General features: G+C 50.6%; 1 protein-coding gene across 2 annotated transcripts; it reads right to left on the bottom strand.

Moving 5' to 3' along the window:
- Window positions 1-2,434: 2,434 nt before the first annotated feature.
- ints4 (integrator complex subunit 4) lies at window positions 2,435-20,357 on the bottom strand. Of its 2 annotated transcripts, XM_061681954.1 has the most exons (23): window positions 20,007-20,357; window positions 18,498-18,692; window positions 18,203-18,320; window positions 17,863-18,084; window positions 17,230-17,315; window positions 17,083-17,133; window positions 16,880-16,968; window positions 16,334-16,454; window positions 16,175-16,246; window positions 15,928-16,102; window positions 12,362-12,567; window positions 10,583-10,725; window positions 8,180-8,295; window positions 7,968-8,101; window positions 7,610-7,764; window positions 6,872-6,965; window positions 6,677-6,757; window positions 6,464-6,594; window positions 5,629-5,688; window positions 5,133-5,292; window positions 4,230-4,373; window positions 3,582-3,702; window positions 2,435-3,150 (listed from the first exon to the last, which is right to left on the bottom strand). In XM_061681954.1, exons 1-23 carry the CDS (start codon window positions 20,058-20,060, stop codon window positions 2,960-2,962), a joined length of 2,919 nt encoding a protein of 972 aa, XP_061537938.1. In that variant the 5' UTR covers window positions 20,061-20,357; the 3' UTR covers window positions 2,435-2,959. The 2 variants fall into 2 exon arrangements, with proteins under 2 accessions (XP_061537938.1, XP_061537939.1); XM_061681955.1 differs by lacking the exon at window positions 2,435-3,150 and having other exon boundaries at window positions 3,614-3,807.
- Window positions 20,358-21,351: the final 994 nt, after the last annotated feature.

Genomic DNA, 21,351 nt, shown 5'->3' with positions numbered 1-21,351 from the left:
CTGCTCATACTTGCTGCTGGTATGATGCTTATGTGCGTCAGGGCATGCGAATAGAGGATTATCCCAAATCTTTTTAGGCTACTGTCTGTATCGTAACTTATAATAATTGAATAATTGAATTGAATATATTTGAATTTGATGTTCCCCATTAAGGCTGTTATATTATGTCTACATGTGTCGCTCCACCATTTGTGCTCAAATACAAATGACTTCTAAAACCGCAACCGTCAATGCTAACCGTTAGCATGTCAATGGCTTTTCCCATGAGATGTTAGCATGAAGCCGAAGTGGCTCGTCAGTTTTCAATTCGCTTTGTTTTATGTTTGGTTTGAGAGTAAACTTCAGCGGGGAGTGGCAATGGAACAGCTAGAAGCTTCTTTTTTTGAAGAACGGAGTTCATTGCCACCAAACGGCACTTGTATCTTAACTTTGCATTTTCAAGTCAAGGCCAAAAAATCAGTAAATACAATAAATCGTCCGATCGATGGCTCGTGTCTGGAAAAAGGGGCGAGTAGTGCTGCTAATCCCAAATGTGATTTTTGTGACAAAGCAAATGTGAGCTGCGGCTCAGCCCTATTTAGTTTTTTGTGGCAGTCACATGACCACGCCTCGCTGTCTCGGGGCCACGTGACGGTCAAGGGGGTCTCCGCGCCCTACAAAGACTGTAAGGTTCGGACCCAGGTGGGCGGGCGCTCGATCGAGTCGGCAAACGGGCTCGCCTCGTGAACTCGTTCTTCCCCGGAGCGCAGGAGGTTGCGGGCGCGGGAGTCGACCTGCCGGCGATTGGCCGAGGCGTGGACGCGGCCCTGCGGGTAACCCCTCCAAAAACTCAATCCGGTCAGCGGAGCAGCTCGAGTCCCATCGGGTCTTTGTGCCTCCCAAAACGCTGTCGCAGCGGCCGCACATGCAGTAACCCCGGGGGGACTACGTGGGACGCCGCTGCCCCCCAACGCCCCGGCCATGACACGCCGTTATGGACTTCCCCACGGTGACCTGTGACAAATCGCCCATCAGCACCCGTTAAGGTCACGGAGGAGGGGGGCTCCGTCACGTGCTGCGCATGGACGATTAGTCCGCATAGAGCTTGCATCTGTTGTCGTCGTTTTCCATTCTCCACCTCCGAGCACGTCGAGGCCGAAGGCGCTCCCACCCTTTCCCCAGCGTATCGTCCGCCAAATGACCAATTTGGCCAGGGGTCATCACTTGCGAGGGGAAGGCCTCTTTGCCGCCGTCCGGCGACACGGCCCGGCAAGCTTGTGTTGTTAATTCGAACTTCAGGCAGCCTACAACCTCGAAGGGGTGTCAAATTTGCCACATCAGGATTGTTGAAGGTCATTTGTTGAACTATTCAGATGACTGTAAAAAGGGGTTCGACCATTCAAAAAAAAGAATTGCAATATGTCAACATTATTACCTGACACTGAAATTCTCACACAGATTTTAGCACAAAAATGGAAGTTGACATGCATGATTTTCTTCTGCGTGCCACGTGAAATGAGGCGGCGGGCCGGATGCGGCCCCCGGGACTTGAGATTGACACCTGTGTGTATCGTAAGGTAGCGTTCTCCCTCGTGGGAGAAGCGGCTCCCCGTGGCGCGACGCTAATTTAGTCCTGGAGGAAGAGGCAGATAGATGAGTACAACGATGACTTGTCGTGCATCTAGCTCCATTTGAAAGCAATACTCACGCGCGAGAACGAGCACCTGTTTGTAGGCCACAGCGCCGAGGTCTCGTTCACTTGACGATTGGCTCCCGAAGCCGCTCGTGACCCGCGCGCCGGCGTGCCGACCCGATTTCAAATAGAACCGGTCATCTGCGGGCTTCTGTTGCACAATATATTTATTTATTTATATATCTCAATAAATTACAATTCATGTATTCTCAATTATTGAGATGTACCTGTGAATGTGTTTTATAAATAAATTGAAACTTTTCTTCTTTCCCCGTTGAAATGAATGAAAATGCCATTAATCTGTTCTAGCCTCCCCCCAAAAACAAAGTTTCGCTTTGTGATAAGGAAAAACAGCCTTCTATTATATTGAACTTCATAAAAACATAGTAATAACTCAATTAAATAGAAGGGAAAGAATTAAACAGTTTGTGCATCATAATTTCATGCCGCAATCCAATTCATTGTGCTGCTCCTTCTGGTGTGCCCACCTTGGCCAGCAAACAACCCAGAATCGACTTCTACTACTACTCAGTAAGCTGCTGTAATATTGAACAGTTCTCGCAGAAATTTGCTATTTGCGAGGGGATGCGGACCAAGCCCGACAGCAAACAGTGAAAAGTCACGAATAATTGACAACCATTATAATTCCATTGGAAAAACTTTTTTTTTTTTACCCCCCCCCCCCAAAGTTATTGAATGAGTGGGAATACAGTGCCAATAGGTAATAAAAAAAAAACAGGGGTTATCCCCCCCCCCCCCCAAAAAAAAAAAACATCAAATAAACTAGAGATGGGGACCAGGCCCAACGGCGAACAGTGCAAACCCACAAATAATTGAAACTCATATAATAGCCATATAAAAACAAAACATTTACACCAAAAAAATGATGCAAAGAAGTCAAATAAGCGGGTGATCGTGGGAAAAATTTCTTCCCAAAATGGGGGTGAGGCAATAGTTGAATCCACAAATATGCGGGGGGCAACTTTAAGCTATGATTATTGTCATGTGTGTTACGTGTTGCTCCACCGTTCATGTTCAAATATCCGTTGCTATCAGCGCTGACCGTTAGCATGTCAATGGGATTTTTCAGTCTATGTTAGCACTTAGCTAGCGGGCTGTTCTTAAGCATTGGGGGTCGGTTGTTTTCAATCCATAAGGTGAAATTGTCTTTGTTTTATGTTTAGTTTGGGAGTGGCAATAAAACGCCGCAAAGCTGCTTTTTGTAATGAATCAAGTCACATATGATGATTCCAGCCCGAGGGTCCTTTGGTGTCGTTAGCATTAGCATTAGCGTCTGGAAGGCTTGGGCATGATGAAGACTTTGACGGGCTTGCTAAAGGCGATGGTTCCCTCCACGGCGCCCTCTGGTGGCGGGAGGTCATCCAGGCTGTCGCTCCACGCCAGCTTGGAGTCGTCGGGCGACGAGGACGACGAGGAGCTGTAGGCCAGCAGGAGGCGCACCTCCACCTGACAAGGCTCTGAGAGGAGAGACGGCGAGCGAGAAGTCACATGTGCGCAAACTTTCTACAGAGACACAGGTCGAGTTGCATAAGTCTTAAATGCGGTTTGAAGTTTTGAAGCCTTAAGTCTTGTTTTACTCAAGCAAGTCCAAAAATGTCTGACTGGAGTCAAGTCACAGGACTCAACTCTCCCTGTGGCGAGAGGTTGGGCTGCAAGATGAGTCGAGTACAGTCATCCCTCGCTAGTTCGCGGTTCATTTATTGGGGATTCGGTGCATAGCAGATAGCAGATTTGTTTTGTTTTTTTGATGGGGACGTCTCCGATAGACCCATTTTTTATAGACCAACTGATTTAAATGCGACTCACGGAGGCAAACGTTTTAAGCGGATACAGAAATCTTAGTGACTACGTCATCCGTTTAAAACGCATGCCGCAGTCAGAGTCTCACCTGTCCAAGCGCCGTGCGACAAGTAGACCTGCGTGATGAGCCGGTGCCGCCGCGGTCCCGGGTTGCGGAAGTCTCCGGGTTTGGGATGGATCACGTGACTCTGGCCGTCGGGATAGACGACCTGAAGACGGAGGCACAAGGAGGCGCAACACGGTGACGTGCTCGAACGCGGGTGGGCCCGCGGCCGCCGTTGGTGTTATCGAGACTCCGTTCGCTCATCCGGTTTCTATCGTGGAGCATCGACGACTAATCAATAAATTCAATAATCAATCAATCAATAACGGTTTTGAGAATTGAATTGTTTAGAGACCTTGTCTAACTTCATATTGTCCAAATCAGCAAAAATGACTTTGAAAAGATACACAGGAGAAAATTGGCGTGTTCTAAACATTCGGACCGGTGGTGCTACATGTTTTAGAATATGCCCATTTTTGCCACTTTATTTTTTGTTCGCAATTCAATTCATTGTTGCACCGCTAGTATCATGAATGTTATATTATGTAAATATGTATTTGCTTTGCTTTGCTGTGCTGTGCCGTGCGCCGCCAGGTCGGCATTGCAAATGAAAATGGCTTCTCGATCGCCTTACCTGCAAAATAAAGCTTCAATCAACCCCCCTAAAAAGTGTGCGGTTTGTTTTTTTTTTACCTCCACTTTGACCGAGCTGTGCGGGTCCCGGACGTGCTCCAGTGTGGCGTCGACGTCCAGCGCCACCACCAGGCCGGACGTGAACTTGAGCGGGTTGTCCGACTCGCCCGTGGGCTCGATGATGTTGGCCGTGGCGCGGTGGATCTGCGGAGCGGCAAATATGTTGGAACCCATAAGCGACTCGCTTCTCAGTCATATTTATGAAGATGGCAATTTGTGGGTTGCCATTTGTGCATTTGGAGCTTCTTTTTCTTTTTTGCTGAAAATGACTCCTATTCACTTCAACATAACTCCTTGGCACTAAGCAATACTTGTATTAAAATGAATGGACTCGATTTATTCACGCATTCATCTTCCGTTCCGCTTCTCCTCACGCGGGTCGCGGGCGTGCTGGCATGCTGGCGCCTATCCCAGCTATCTTCGGGCGAGAGGCGGGGTACACCCTGAACCGGTCGCCAGCCCATCGCAGGGCACATAGAAACAAACAACCGTTCGCACTCACATTCGCACCTACGGGCAATTTAGAGTCTTCAGTCAACCCAGCACGCATGTTTTTGGGACGTGGGAGGAAAGCGAGGTTGCCCGGAGAAAAGCCACGCAGGCACGGGGACAACGTGCAAACTCCACACAGGCGGGGCCGGGATTTGAACCCCGGTCCTGAGGACTGTGAGGCGGATGTGCTAACCGGTCTCACCGTGCCGCCGGACTTGATTTCAGATTCTTAAAATACGATCTTTTTGTTTTGCTGAAAATGTAGAAAAAAAGTCGAAATTGCAAATAAGTACGGCAAGATGTTTTCACTGGAATAAAGCTCAAGGGACGAGGCGAGATTGATAAGAAGCGTGTTTGGAGTGTGTACTGCACGTCTTCTTCTGAGCGCCGACTCGCGGGTTGCTGCGGCACCTGAGGCGGAAGCGTGAGCGGCAGCAGGGCGCTGTGCCTCAGCGACGTCTGGAGGATGTTGACCAGCTCGGAGGGCTTGCGGGGCGCCAGGCGCGGCGTGGCCTCCGCCAGCTTGTCCACAAAACCGTCCTGGAGGTGCGGGAGCTCGGCCGCGAACAGCCTGCGGAGTCGCACGGCCACGGGCCCGTCAATAACGGTCATCACTTCGACAACGATTAACACGCGAGAACTGCGACTACAGCGTCATCGTCTCGGGAAAGACACTTCTGCGCCGTCCACACGGAAACGCGAGGGCGGCGTTTTGAGATCTCGTTTTCGGTCTCCCAAAAAGCCGGCTCCGTGTGGCCCGAGTGTCGATACGATTGAGGGAAACCGCGACGAAAAGCAGTTTGACGCTCCTGGATTAATGCAAGCGATCGCTTCTACAGCGATCAATCCGAGTGACCGACGATAATGAAGATGATGAGGCAGGTAGGTGGGTGGTGGTAGAACACACCTGTGGAAAGAGTCGAGCTCCTGCAGGAACTTTTCACAGGCGCCGACGAGAGGATCCTGCCTGCAGACGACAAAGACAAAGTGACGGTGAGACTGGTCGGCGGACTGACCGGATGACTGAACGACAAACCGACCGGCTCATTGACCGAAAGATTAACCGACGGACCCAATGAGCGAGCGACCTACTGACTGATTCTCAGGGCATTGACTGGATGGCGAATGGACTGTTCGGCCTCTCATGCGAGCGAGCGGGCTTCGTCGGTTCACACGACGAGGCTTACTTAGGACACGTTAGAAGGTCTTTGTGTGGAAAACACAAATATTTATGCTCCAAGTTAGAGGCGCGCCCCAAATCCCGTGTGGTTGGAATGCAAAAATGGCGGGAGAGCCCTCAAGCCGCCTGGCCGAGAGGCCCTTGTCCGTCCGCGAGGGTCGTGGCGCGGAAACTGCCTCGTTGATATTCCGCTCACTTGTAAAGCGGTCAAGGAGGCCGTGCTGTTTGTTGGAGGCTCTTAGGAAAGGACCAAAGGACGGCATGGGAAGTAAGAGATGGGCGATGCCGTAAGCACCTCCTCTATTAAGTGATGGAGCAACTCGGAAAATAGACGCTTGAGTTTTTCCACACCAAATCAGGCTAGCGAGTCCTAACTAAGTCTCGTCGCACGAACTGATGAAGCCCGAACGTCAGAACAGTCCAGTTGCCATCCTTTCGATGCCCCGCGGGAACGACAACATTCACAAGCATGCTCCTGACCGATTATTACCCACCCACCGACCGACCGACGGACCCCGTCCGACAGACCGAGCGAGCGACCGGGGACGACGGTCCGACTGACCCGTGTGTGGTGCGAGCGCTCAGAACCAGCTGCAGCGCTTTGGCCTGCAGCCGCACGTGATGGATGACGGCCACCTGTCTGCTCTCGAGACCGCTGTACATGAACTCCAGCTTGTAGCTCTCCTCCAGAACCTAGGACACGCACACGTGGGTGTGAGAGGCGTGTCGCAAAGGGCTGGAAAATGTCCAGTAGTTTTGCCAGCGCGCTAGCGACCTGCTGAGCGGCCGCCGTGGCCGTGACGTTCTGCTCGAGGCAGAGGGGCACCGCCACGTTCCACAGCTTCTCCTGCAGAGCCTGAGGGAAAGGGCGCACGACACTCAAGTTCATCGGGGCGGCGTGAGCCCTCGCGCACACGCGCCGCACCAGGCCGCCGCGCATTTGTGAGAAGCGGCGCGTGACTGCTGTGACCTTGATGAGGAGAAGCTGGCAGCGCAGGTACGTGGCACAGAAGTCGGCGGCTCCGGCAAGTTCCGTCTGCAGCTGGCCCAGTCTCTGTAAGTCACTGAAACACACGCGCGTTCAGTTTGACTATCCGCACACGAACACCTTCATCATCATGACAGACCACCTGAAGACGCACCACTTTAGAAGAGAATAAAACTTCGCAGGAACAATGAACATCAGTAAGCCTCATCCTTTATCATTCAATTTAATCAGCGTAAACGAGTCAGAACACCTGAATAAAAGCAAAGCACCTTCAGCCGGATCACTTTCAATGAGCAACGTAAAAAAGGCCGCTACAACCCGAGTAGCATTTTGAAAAGCAACCAGAAAAATTCGAGGAAATTTCTTTCGGAAATCTGGCCCCGAATGACCTTCAAATGAGAGTTAAACTGTAGAAATGGACCTCGACCGTTTCATTTCATCTGCTACTCGGGAAAGTCCTCCTCCGATTGGCTGACAAGTCGCAGTTAAAAATATCCACCAATAAGCCGGTACGGGCTGAAATCCCCAGGGAGGACGTGACGTCTCAAACGGCGTCGCTTGCCCCAAACGTTCCACTTAAATAGCGCAAACGGAACATTACTGGTCAGAAGAGCAGCAGAATCGCTCATTTTTTTTACTATTAAGGATTTCATGTTTTTGAGAAAATTCACAAAGATGGCGGCCAAACGGCACGTTGATTCTTTAATTGTGTGTGTGTACCGTATGATGAAGATGAGCAGGTCCTGAGCTCCAGGTGCTTCCAGGTTCTGGATGGTGCTTACCCGGTCCAGACTTTGCTGCAGGAAGAGCTGAGCCGCCTCCACGCCTTGACAGTCAGCAGAGTCCAGACCGTGGACCTGCTTCCTGCCCGGCAGCTGAGATAATAAAATAAAATTGAATAAAAAAGGTCAAAAACCACCACGACCAGCTTTGGAGTATTGGGCCCTAAAATCAGCCTGACCCTCACTTTCAGCAGGTCGCCAAACCTTAAGTCAGATCAATGTAATCATGGCAGACCACCTGTGTGTGTGTGTATGTGTGTGTGTGTGTGTGTGTGCGCGCGTGTGTACGTCCTGACCCGTAGAGGCGGTACCAGGTATGACAGGCTGTCCCTGAGGTAGGCGTAGTGTCTGAAGGTGTGGTCCGAGAAGAGCGCCGGCATGGTGGGACACGACTTGGCCGCGTTGAACACCAACACCAGAACCGCGATGTCTGGCATCGCGCTCAGGAACAACAACACCGAGCTGACAACAAGGATGACGACGACGACGACGACGACGATGAGGATACAGGCCGGGTCGTCCATGTCGGGTTCCGGGGTGTCAAAGTAAGGGTGCGTGCTGAGGAGTTCCGGAACCAACGGCAACACCAGCATCGGGTGGCGCGAACCCAAAAACTTCAGACACCTCCGCAGAAAACAAACAAACAGAAATCACCCGTCTGATCGCACAGAGAGCCGCAGTTACATCGCTGATTTTTAAGTGATGATTATTATTTTTTTGTTTTTCTTTTAAATGTAGTTTTGCAATAGTTGCATGCCTTCAGCGTAGTACCACATTGCGCCACAACATGCCGAGCAGCACTGACCTATACTGGATGACACGCAGCGTAATTAACAGCAAGAACAAGAGAGTACGGCGTAGAATATATGCCTGAGAGTATTGTCCTATGTTCTGTTTGTATGTGTTGCTGCTCCATGTGTAAAAGTCATTTTCGTTTCATGGTTTACAATTACAACATCCATCCATCCATTTTCTGAGCCGCTTCTCCTCACGCGGGTCGCGGGCGTGCCGGAGCCTATCCCAGCTATCTTCGGGCGGGAGGCGGGGTACGCCCTGAACGCAGGCACGGGGAGAACATGCAAACTCCACACAGGCGGGGGCGGGGATTGAACCCGGGTCCTCAGAACTGTGAGGCTGACGCTCTAACCAGTCGGCCACCGTGCCGCCACAATTACAACATCCATGCTAATTTCCGTCGGCCCATCTAGGGCGATTTGCATGATACGTGAGCATTAAGCTCGCCGACTTCCGTGAGACAACGGTTTTTGGTAATCCTAATAATTATAATAATAATAATAATAGTAGCGCCTTTCATGGAGCCCAAGGCCGGACAAAAACACGAAACATCAGAGCTTTGTGAATAGGTTTTCAGTTTGGAGTTTTTGTTTGAAAAGGTCCAGTGATGGGGCGTTGCGGATCTCAGAGGGGAGCTCGTTCTAGAGGGCGGGGGCTGCCACGCTGAAGGCACTGGCCCCGAAGGTTCGCGGACGGCTGCGAGGGATGGAGAGGAGGCCGGAGTTGGAAGACCTCAGGGTGTATGGGTGGAGGGGGTCCGACAGGTCCTGGGAGGCAAGCGCATGGAGGGATTTATAGAGGAGGAGCAGGATTTTGTAGGTGATGCGGGACTTGACAGGGAGCCAGTGGAGATGGATGAGTGTGGAGGCGATGTGCGACTGGGGCTTGGTGCGAGTGAGGCAGCTGAGTTTTGGATATACTGGAGCCTGTCCAGGGCTTGGCTGGGTAGCCTGAACAGGACTCCGGTTTGGAGGAGAGGTACAGCCAAGTGTCGTCAGCATAGCAGTGGAAATTGAGGCCGTGGTGGCGGATAATTTGCCCAAGTGGAACATGTAGACAGTGAAGAGGGGGTCCAAGCACGGAGCCTTGAGGGACACCGCAGTGTACTGGGACGGAGGCATCCAAGGAGACAAACCGGAGAGGGCCAGGCGGGGAGATTGGCGCTTGAGGGTTTCAATATATAAATGCTAAAGTCTCTCTTGTTTTGTGTGTCAGTTTTACGGTGGTGTCCTCCTTCCAAAGCCTTCTTTGAAACACAAGTACAGCGGTGGGTGCCATGACACAACAGTTGAATTTGTTCCTTGACCACGCTTGTTACTCAAAACACTCGTATCGCAAATCATCTCTCTTCATTGGAATGATATAAAAAAAATGAATAAGGAAAACTAACACTATATGATATTGAGCTTTGTAAAAACAGAGTGATAAAATAATGAATGAGAATGCAAAGAATGAAAACATTTGCGCATCATGATCCCATGCTGCTCTTCCAATTCAGCGTGTTGCTCCTTCTGGTGTGCCCGCCTTGGCCACCCGGGGAAGTAGAATATAATACAGTCATGCTGACACAAACGAAGAAGAATGGTTTCACAAGTACTGCAAGCGACTCAGTAAGATGCTGTAATATTTGTATTTTTTTCGTAGAGGATAAAGAAAATACGCCCGTGAGTATTGCTGTTTTATCGGTCTGCATGTGTTCGGATATCCGCTGCTTAAAGGGTACTAAACCATCACAATTGATGCTAGCAGTTAACATGTCAATGGTGTTTTCCATTATGCTAATAATGTTGTTCTTAAGACAACATTGGTTGGTTGTTCTAAATACACAAGTTGCAATTCTGTTTTATATTTAGTTTTAGAGGAAACTTCAGCTGGGAGTGGCATTCAACAGCTTGAAGCCTTTTTCAAGAATTGTTCACCTATTGCCAAACGACTGCTTAAACCCAAACTTAGTTTTTGGTTTTGAGGAGGGTACTAATGGTACTTATTTCTTTTGGACTTTTGGAGAAGGATAAAATCTCCCCGCGTCAATTATATGGTTGTGCGGGTGTGGTTAACATGACGTCATGAGATGTCGCGCAAGGTGCGTGCGTGCGTGCGTGCGTGCCGATCTCACTTCCACACAGAGTTGCGGTCGGCGGGATACTTGTTGAGGTTCTTGAGCAGCTCCAGCAGCGCCAGCTGGATGCACTCCTTAGTGGACACGTTGGTGCAGCACAGCAGCTCGTGCAAAGCTTCTCGGATGTCGCGAGACGAGTCCTGAACAGTCACACGACACGACACTTGTTTTTTGCTTATTAATCGAGCACCAAAAACTATATGACTCAAAATGGACTTCTCCTAACTCAATTTTTCCATGTCTGTTGCTATGACTACTACTATTGTATCGCTCACGTTCCCTATTCGTGGATGAACGATTCTGCTTCGCCACGATCGGAGAGCCGCCATCCAAGGATCGAAAAAGCCGCGTCGCTATGAACGCTAAACTGCCACAAACCAGTTATCGCCGCGTAAGAAATCGACATTAAATGAGCAAGTGAACCCGATTCTGGGGTGGTGTTGTGCTGTGGCGGTCCTTGTACCTAGTGGTGCGCTGTGTGACACCCCCCCCCCCCTCCCATGTCACATTTGTGCAAATTTGCAAGAGTGAAAAGACCAAACAATGGTGGCCAACGTGAGAAGATGCGACATTTTAAATGATTTCTTTCAAATAAATACTTCATAGACTGAAGTCAACAGCAGCTGATAAGAGAACACAGTTTTGACATCTTGCGTTTAGTTCCTTTTAACTAAATTCAGTTCAGTGTATTGTATTTATTTATTTATTTTTTTGGTCTCAGCCTAAAATTTAAATATGAAAAATCTGGCATTTTTTTCCATTTTATTCCGTCAACACAGACAAAAAAAGACTGTGTTCCAACAACAACAACAACAACAACAAAATATTATTATTACTTGTAAGTTGTTGTTTTTTCCAACTGATTTAGGACAATTTTGCATGGCCTAATACAGGGGTGTCAAACTCCTTTTTGTCGCGGGCCACATTGTAGATACGGTTTTCCTCAGAGGGCCATTATGATTGTAAAACCATATCAATGTTTAAATCGCCTCTTCATATTATTACACATCGACAGCAAATTGATGGATGACTAGTTTTGAAATCAGAAGTCAAGGATAATGGTTTGTTCAACTATTGTTCAAGTAACTGTAAAAGGGGTTTGGAGGCAAAACATGCTTACGATAGTTCATTACCGTTTATTACATATGAATATTACACAAACATTTGGAACAGATTTGAGCAAGAATCATGGAAGTTGACACACGTGATTTGCTTTCGCGGGCCACATAATGTGATGTGGCGGGCCGGATCTGTCCCCCGGGCCTTGAGTTGGACACCTGTGGCCTAATGGGAAAGTGACGACGGCTTCTCATGTTCAGGTCGGGTTTTTATGCCAAGTTGATCTTGAAAAAATATATCTATATAATAATAAAAAATGTTTTAAAAATCAGATTTTTTTTAATCGATTACATTTTTGTGACTTTATCAGTTGATTTTTGTTAACGTCTCATCTGAGATTTTCTAACACACTTTATCAAATGTTACAAATTGGTCTTATTGCAAATTGAATAGTAGACACTGTTAAATGGAATGTTTTGTCATTATTGTTGAAAATTCAGCGCATGAGCCTCCGTTTATTTGAACCTCGAAAGTGAAAATGCCTGTGCAGGTCTACAAAAACATAAAAAAAGAAACATGTGGCCATAGTTCAAAATGTTGACCCGATGGGGCAAAACCAATGCGATATTTGGAGTCAGCACAGCAAAATTGTCTGAAATCAGAATTTGGAAAGTGTAGTCAGTCCCTTTGTCACGTTTCGATTTTTGATTGCCAAACCTCGAGTACGGCGAGCACGGTATCCAGCTGGTCCTCCCTGAGCGTGATGTGCGTGGAGATCTCTCGGAGCACGTGGATGGACTGCAGCCGCACCTCCTCGATCTCGTCGTTGAACATGTCCACCAGGAAGTCCAGACACTTCTCGGCGAAGCCGGGCGACGAACGGGCCAGCCGGCACAGCGCCTCCACCGCCGCGATGCGCACCTCTGCGGCACAGACACCGGCGTCAAAACTCGTCGAAGCGGCTCGTACGCGAATCCCAAAACGTCAGGGCTCTTTTGGGCTGACATTTCAGGATGAAGCTTCAAATGCACTAAAACCTTCACAGGTCAACTTCATTGGAGCTTCCGTCAACTTTTGAACGGCCAACTGTTGAACATTGCAGTACTTTTTGCACAACTTGCTCGAGCTGCCGCGTATCGTTCAGAACCGCATCATTCGATTCGGTCATAATTCTTTAGGTTGTTTTTCAAGTTGATTTAAATGCTTCGATGTCGATTCAGTCAGAATTAGAAATACACAATTCGGGTACGGTTGACAGTTTTTAACAATTTATTTTCACGCAAACGGGAACTTTTGTAGTTTAATGTCAACTCACATTTTTGAATTTTTTAACGTGGGTCCCCCTTCCCATGGGCTCACCACCTGTGGGAGGGGCCATAGGGGTCGCGTGCAGTGCGAGCCGGGCGGCGGCCGAAGGCGGGGACCTTGGCGATCCGATCCCCGGCTACAGAAGCTGGCTCGAGGGACGTGGAATGTCACCTCTCTGGCAGGGAAGGAGCCCGAGCCGGTGTGTGAGGTCGAGAAGTTCCGACTAGATATAATCGGACTCGCCTCCACGCACACCTCGGGCTCTGGTACCGGTCCTCTCGAGAGGGTTTGGACTCTCTTCCGCTCTGGAGTCACCCACGGGCAGGTGCGGGTATACTTATTGCCCCCCGGCTCGGCGCCTGTATGTCGGGGTTCACGCCGGTGGACGAGAGGGCAGCCTCCCTCCGCCTTCGGGTGGGGGGACGGGTCCTGACTATTGTTTGTACCTATGCACCAAACAGCAGTTCAGAGGACCCACCCTTTTTGGAGTCCTTGGAGGGGGTGCATGGAGAGCGCTCCCGCTGGAGACGCCATCGTTCTGCTGGGGGACTTCAACGCTCACGTGGGAAATGACAGTGAAACCTGGAAGGGCGTGATTGGGAGGAACGGGCCCCCCATTCAGAACCCAAGCGGTGTTCTGTTATTGGACTTCTGTGTTCATCACGGATTGTCCATAACAAACACCATGTTCAAGCATAAGGGTGTCCACACGTGCACTTGACCCCGGGACACCCTAGGTGGCAGTTGGATGATCGACTTTGCGGTCGTGTCATCGGATTTGCGGCCGCATGTATTGAACACTCGGGGGAAGAGAGGGGCGGAGCTGTCAACCGATCACCACCTGGTGGTGAGTCGGCTCCGATGGTGGGGGAAGATGCCGGTCCGACATGGCGGGCCCAAACGTATTGTGAGGGTCTGCTGGTAACGTTCCGGGGCAAGCGGGCAACATCGAGTCCAAGTGGAACATGTTCCGCGCCTCCATTCCCGGGGCGGCCGACCGGAGCCGTGGCCGTAAGGTGGTCGGTGCCTGTCGGGGCGGCAATCCCCGAACCCGTTGAGGGATTCCGTCAAGCTGAAGAAGGAGTCCTATCGGGCCTTTTTGGCCTGTGTGACTCCTGAGGCAGCCAATGGGTACCGGCTGGCCAAGCGGAATGCAACTTTGGTGGTCGCTGAAGCAAAAACCCGGGTATGGGAGGAGTTCGGTGAGGCCACGGAGAAAGACTTCCGGACGGCTTCGAGGAAATTCTGGTCCACCGTCCGGCGTCTCAGGAGGGGGAAGCAGTGCACCATCGACACTGTGTATAGTGGGGATGGGGTGCCGCTGACTTAGACTCGGGACGTTGTGAGCCGGTGGGGAGAATACTTCGAAAACCTCCTCAATTCCACCGACGTGCCTTCCCGTGAGGGAGCAGAGTCTGGGTTCTCTGAGGCGGGCTCTCCTATCTCTGGGGTCGAGGTGACCGAGGTGGTTCAAAAGCTCCTCGGTGACAAGGCCCCAGGGGTGGAGGAGATTCGCCCGGGCTTCCTAAAACCTCTGGATGTTGTGGGGCTGTCCCGGTTGACACGCCTCTGCAACATCGCGTGGACATCGGGGACAGTGCCTCTGGATTGGCAGACTGGGGTGGTGGTCCCCCTTTTTAAGAAGGGGGACCGGAGGGCGTGTTCCAACTACACGGGCATCACACTCCTCAGCCTCCCTGGTAAGGTCTATTCAGGGGTGCCGGAGAGGAGGGTCCGTCGGGAAGTCGAACCTCAGATTCAGGAGGAGCGGTGTGGTTTTGGTCCTGGCCGTGGAACAGTAGACCAGCTCTACACCCTCGGCGGGATACTCGAGGGTGCGTGGGAGTTCGCCCAACCAGTCTACGTGTGATTTGTGGACTTGGAGAAGGCGTTCGACCGTGTCCCTCGGGGAGTCATGTGGGGGGTGCTTCGGGAGTACGGGGTACCGAATCCCCTAATGCGGGCTGTTCAGTCCTTGTACGACCGGTGCCAGAGTTTGGTCCGCAATGCCGGCAGTAAGTCGGACTCGTTTCCGGTGAGGGTCGGAGTCCGCCAAGGCTGCCCTTTGTCACCGATTCTGTTCGTAACGTTTATGGCCAGAATTTCAAGGCGCAGCCGAGGCGAAGAGGGGGTCCGGTTTGGTGGCCTCACTATTGCATCTCTGCTTTTTGCAGATGATGCGGTCCTGTTGGCTTCGTCAAACCGTGATCTCCAACTCTCACCAATTGATTATCCCCCCCAAAAAAGGCACAACAATTAATTGATGACTCAACAACTAATGGATTATCAAATTAATCCACAACTATTATGATCGTTAATTATTGATTTAGTCCAAATCCTCTGATTTCAGCCTCTCAACAGCAAATTTTGCTCAATTTGTGTCGTCCTCCAAGAAAGCCGACTGGAATCATTCTTCACAAGTTGACACATGGTCAACTTGTTTCACTAGCGATTCAGGAGTAAGGAATGATGAATGATTTTGCAATCATTCACTCATTCCCGACTCCTTCCAAAGGAATTTTCAGCGTTCGCGATCGTTCACTCATTGCCGACTCCCGAATCGCCCAAAAGGGATTTTCAGTGGACATTTTAGGAACTATCTTGGAGGTCCACAAGTGTCAGTTAAGCTGTAAAGGTCATAGTGCATTTGAGGGTCATGGTGAAGTTTCACCCCAACGCGAACCACACTGCAAAGACCTTTTGTAAGAGACAACAGCTTATTTTAAGAATCTTTTCTTCGATTTGTCTTAGGTCCAGTTCCACTTATTAGAGGGACAAAATATCTTGTTTTAAGTGGAAAATCTGCTTGTGGAACTCGTACGAATTGACTCGATAAGATCTTGTACCTTTTTTTGTCTTGCTGACAATTTCTAAGAGCGTTTTGACTTGTTTCTATCAAAGAAGAACAGGAAGATGTTTTTTTCACTGGCTCAACTGAGGAGGTAGGATTTTGCGTTTTGTGCGACGCCACGTACCGAACATCTCGTCCTCCAGGCCGTGCACGAAGGCCCCGCAGGCTCCCGAGGCGATCAGGTTGACCGTGTTGGTGTCCACCTTCTCCTTGGGGGCGTCGTCGGCCCACTTCCTGCCTGACGAGAACTCGCCCGAAGCAAAGAGCTCCTTGGCGCGCTCGTGGGCCGTGCGCTTCCTCTAAAAACACACGAGACGGGAGGGAGGAAGACGAGGAGGACGACGACGGCCGGCGGAGCCGCTGGCGCTCACCCGCAGATCGGACATCAGCTTCTTGTCCAGCGTCTGCTCCAGGAAGTGCGGACTGACCTGCGACATGGAACCCTGGCACGCAACGCAAACGGCCGCATGTCAAGCGGACGGCAGAAAGGCGCCGACGGGCGTGGCGCGCGAGTCGGCGTCGTGCCTCACCAGCGTTTTGGCGGCCTGCGCGCGCACCATCCACGAGCCGTCGCTCACCATGTGGCTGATCTTCCCGAAGGCGTCGTCCGCCAGGCGGATCTCCTCGTTGGACGACGGGATGGGCACGATGCTGAGGAGCGAGCGCGCACGACAACAGTCGAAAACTAAGAATCCTTGGATTTCATACTTAAAACAGAATCATCATTCCATTGTGACGTTCATGTGTATTTATAAAAAAAAAAAAAAACGTCTCAGGGGATGAATGGGTGAATTCATGTGTTGACGAATGCGTGGATGAATGGATTAGTAATGAACGAATGAAAGAAAGGATGGACGAATTGCTGTGTCAATGTATGAATACGTTTATTTCAGAATGGATGATGAATGTATTCATGATGCGGATAAATGAACGTATGAATGCACGAATGGATTCATAGATGAACTGACAAATAAATGTATGGACTGATGATCACTATGGACGAGTGCACAGCTACGACGAACACGCGATGAACGAATGAACGAGGCGGCGTGCGGCGACGCGACGGGCGCGCTGACCTCTCCGGGTACAAGTCGCTCAGCACCCAAACCATTTGCACGGCAGCAGAGCGAACCTGCTCGTAGTCGTCCGCCAGCAGCCTGCACGCCTGCGCGCGCGCACACATCACAAGTCACAAGTCATCGTTTCACGCGGAGCTTTTCAGAACGTTTGTAGGCGCACAGGTGAAAAGAGCACACGAGGAAGTACTCGCTCTACTTACCTGCTCGTAAATCATCTGCTGAATCTTTATTCCTCTCTCATGCAGCTGCAGCTGGAGCGCACACACACACACACACACACACACACGCACACACGAGAAGGGTCATGCCTGCAATGCGTTGTGGGTAATCTCCCACTCAGGCGCTACCATGGCTTTGAGGGCTGCCGTGCGCACTCGGGGGTCCTGATCTCCAAAGTAGTCGCTGATGACGCTCGGCACGTCTCTCGCGGCTCCTGAACAGACCCAAAAAAGTGTGTTTTCAAGTACAATGACTTAATTTTCACAGAATCCCTCCCAGAACATTCCTAGGAAATTACAATGTCCCATCACTGGTGAGATATTACATTTTAGAACAGGCCCACGAGCTACTCACGTGGTCCTCAGGGGCTACCGCGTGCCCCATGTTGGTAAAGCCCTGATTTAATGCTTCAATTCATTTCATTGTGTTGCTCCTTCTGGTGTGCCCGCCTTGGCCACCAGGGGGCAGTATCATACAGTCACACGGACAGGCAAAGAAGAGCCACTAATATCCTCAGAGACTCAAAAAGCTGCAATATTAGGCGTTTGTTGCGGGGGATAAAAAATATATGACTGTGAGTCCTGTTATACTTTCTGTGTGCCCCCGTTGCTCCACCGTTGGTGTTCAAATATGCCTTACTTAAAGGGTTTTTTTAGGCCGTCAATGGTGGTTTCCGTTCATTGTTAGCATTAAGCTAGCGGCGCTCAAGTCAAAGTTGTTGGAGATACGATGTTGAATTGTCTTTGGCGGCAGAAACCCACCGGCGGACGTCCCGAGAACGTCGGCGTCTTTGCCGGGCGGCGAGTCCGCGGCGCCCAGACGTCCGAGCAGCCGCAGACATTTGTTCCTCACGCCGAAGGACGCATCCGACAGATGCCGGCGCGCCACGTCCGCCAGGCGCGCCGCCACGGCCGGGCTCTGCGGAAGCTGAGTGCCCGCCGTCAGGAGGCTGTCCAGAAGCTGCGCCAGAACCTGATGGGACTCTAACACGCAAACACACAATCACACCATCACACACGCAGGCGTTGCGGCGGAAAGCAGTCGATGATTTGTGAGGAGAAGACGAAAGAGAAGGCGCAGCCGGCCGGGAGCACGTCTCACTCTCGTTGGCCACGGCGGTCACGACGTCCTCCACGATGCAGTCGGGACTGAAGCCCGGCGTGGTGGAGAGGACGCCCAGCAGGGACGCGATCTTCAGCCGCACGCAGCTGTCCGCCTCCTGCGGGAACACACGCAGGCTTTTGAACGCAGCCTTTGCCGTGTGATCCTTGCAATCCAGTACAACGCCACATTACGATATTTGCTGTCACCACTTGTTGTGGAGTTAAGAGACCCGCTGACGGCTTTCACGTTTTTTTACGCTGGGTTTGTACGAGCTGGGAAACGGCGGCGGAACCTTGTAGTAGTGCTCCAGGAGGATCCTGACGACGCCCTCGACGCTCTCGGCCTCCACGGGCTTGCGCGCGAACTGCAGCAGGTACTGCAAAGCGTCAGTGGCGTTGGCGGCCTTGCACAGATCCACGTGGAGAGCCGCCGACTTGCTGGGCTTACACAGACGAAGCTTCTTGGACGGAACTTCTTCGGGAGGAACCTGCGCGCGCGCGACAGCGAGCCACCAAAAATGCTTGTAAGGTGTTTTCTAAAGCCATAAATAGCACTGTATAATATTATACTTGATAAAAACATATACACAAACTACAATACATTGGCACAATAAGATACAATTCGAGGTGTAACAATTACTGATTCAACAATTGATTAAATCAATCCACAACTATTTTGATAATTGATGAATCGTTTAGATCTATTGTTGAACTTAAAACTAGGGACCAACCGAATAACAGGTTGACGCAAAATGTCAATCATTTCAAAACAAACAACAATTTCAGTTTGTTTTTATCGGCCACCTCATCGGTTATTGGAATTTTACTCTGCCAAATATCGGAATCAGCATCCATTTCGGTCAACCCCTCCTTAAAATTGTCCAAATCGTCGGAATGTTTCGGATTTCTGTTGTCCTCCGTGCCAGCGGACCGATTATGTTTATGTTGAATCCAAATAAGACATCGACTTCTACTTTGGAAAACGATGATCAACATTTTTGCCGATTTTCTGACATGATAGCAAACTTATGTTTGTGCATTTTGCACTGTCCATTTGAAATAATGTCCTGTTTTCCAACAACGGGATGGAAATTAACAGAATGTTTTTTTAATCCGATTCCGCGATTAATGGTAAAAATAAATCGATTATGGAAATGAGCATTAAGCCTAACCCTAAATACAAACCCCGATTCCAATGAAGTTGGGACGTGGTGTAACAGCTCAAACAGAACCCAATGACACGCAAGTGCCTTTCTACTTGTATTCCGTTGAATACACAACATAAACGGATGCAGAGAAAGACGCTGAATGTTCAAACTGATGAACTTTTGAATGTGACGCCTGCAACACGTTGGCGAAAAAGACGGCACACAGTATACACAATAAACGAATGAAAATCCGCTTCTTGGGAATATCGTGTGGCTATTGTTGTGCTTCAGTTGCAACGGCGAAAAAAGGCTGCAATGTTATAACATACACACTGCAGTATTTGCTGGGACGCTAAGAAAAGCAACCAAATACAAAACAAGTTGTCTTTGTGTGGCTGTTGTTTTTGTCAGCCTCTCTCCGAACGCATCTCATTGCCGCCTCGGGGGTTTTGCACATTAACGTACGCGTGACCATCAACTTGCATTCAAACCACTTTTCTTTCCTCTTCTTTGTCTTTGTGGATGCGCCAGCGCGCGTTAGTTAGCTGCGCCAATTAGCCGGTAGCTCATTGAGCTCGTTCGAAACCGCGGCTGTCAATTATTACCTCGCAAACGTTCCGCCGATAAGTGATCGCGACTGCAAGTGATTCCCACCTGTACAACTCTGGAGAATTCCTCGTAAACTCGCTTTTTCAGGTGCGCCGCCATTACGGCAAAAACACGATTAGCGATTAGCTTAGCTTAGCTCGGGCCATACGCCTCATGTCCCGTCGCGCTTGCCGTAGCTACGGCAAGAAAACCGAAACGCGATTGGAGAGAAAATAAAAGCCAACGTGAACACGCACAACACAGACAAACCAAACACACAAAATCACGTCCACGAAGAGACCTACACACAAAGATAAAACGAACCACACAGAAAAACACACACGCACACACACAATCAACACAGACAAATCAAACACACTTGCCACACACACATAGCAAAACAACACGAAGACACAATCACAAACACACGCCACAAACTCACGCACACAAACACAAAAACATGTTCAAATGTGGCACATTCCACAAATGGACAACATTTTCTGTACACCGCCAACGACATTTCCGAGGCCAGAGTGAGAGAAGTCGGCACGTTTGGGTGGAAACGATCGTTGTGCTGAGACGAAATGGACAGTGAGTGCAGCTGTCGCAAAGCGGTTGGGAAATATTATTTCAACTTGCAAATAGCTACGACTGTGACACATTATTTTCACCGCTCTGTGCTACTACAAGATCGGCAACCTCCAAATAACCCAACCATCCATCCGTTTTCTACCGCTTATCCGAGGTCGGGTAGCTTTAGCAGGGACGCCCACCCAGACTTCCCTCTCCCCAGCCACTTCATCCATCTCTTCGGCGTTCACGGGCCAGGCGAAAGACATAGTCTCTCCGGCGTGTCCCGGGTCGTCCCCGGGGTCTCCTCCCGGTGGGACGTGCCCGGAACGCCTCGCCGGGAAGGCGTCGGAATCAGGTGCCCCGGCCACCTCACCTGAGTCCTCTCGACGCGGAGGAGCAGCGGCTCTACTCTGAGCCCCTCCCGGACGCCCTGCGGAGGAAACTCATTTGGGCCGCTCGTATCCGGGATGTCGTTCTTTCCCGCAGCTCGTGACCACCGGTGAGGGGAGGAACGGAGATCCACCGGTAGGTAAATCGAGAGCTTCGCCTTTCGGCCGAGCTCCTTCTTCACCACGACGGACCGATACGAAGTCCGCATCGCCGCAGACGCCGCGCCGATCCGCCTGTCGATCTCCCGTTCCGTTCTCCCCTCGCTCGTGAACGAGACCCCGAGATGCTCGAACTCCTCCACTCGGGACGGGATCTCATCCCCGACCCGGAGAGGGCACGCCGCCCTTTTCCGACCGAGGACCACGGTCTCGGATTCGGAGGTGCCGATTCTCATCCCGGCCGCGAACCGCTCCGGTGAGAGTCGGAGGTCGCGGCTCGACGGAGCCGA

This window comes from Phycodurus eques, chromosome 7 (assembly GCF_024500275.1).
Source record: "Phycodurus eques isolate BA_2022a chromosome 7, UOR_Pequ_1.1, whole genome shotgun sequence".
NCBI lineage: Eukaryota > Metazoa > Chordata > Actinopteri > Syngnathiformes > Syngnathidae > Phycodurus > Phycodurus eques.
Note: the sequence above shows the minus strand (reverse complement) of the source record. Positions and strands in the feature narration are given on the sequence as shown.

Excerpts from the sequence above, each read along its gene's own strand:
- ints4 (XM_061681954.1), bottom strand. The coding sequence starts at position 20,060 with ATGGCGGCGCACCTGAAAAAGCGAGTTTACGAGGAATTCTCCAGAGTT. Across the intron at positions 16,969-17,082 it reads AGCAGATGATTTACGAGCAG|GCGTGCAGGCTGCTGGCGGA; the intron begins GTAAGTAGAGCG and ends GCGCGCGCGCAG. Across the intron at positions 5,293-5,628 it reads GAGCTCGACTCTTTCCACAG|GCTGTTCGCGGCCGAGCTCC; the intron begins GTGTGTTCTACC and ends GCGACTCCGCAG.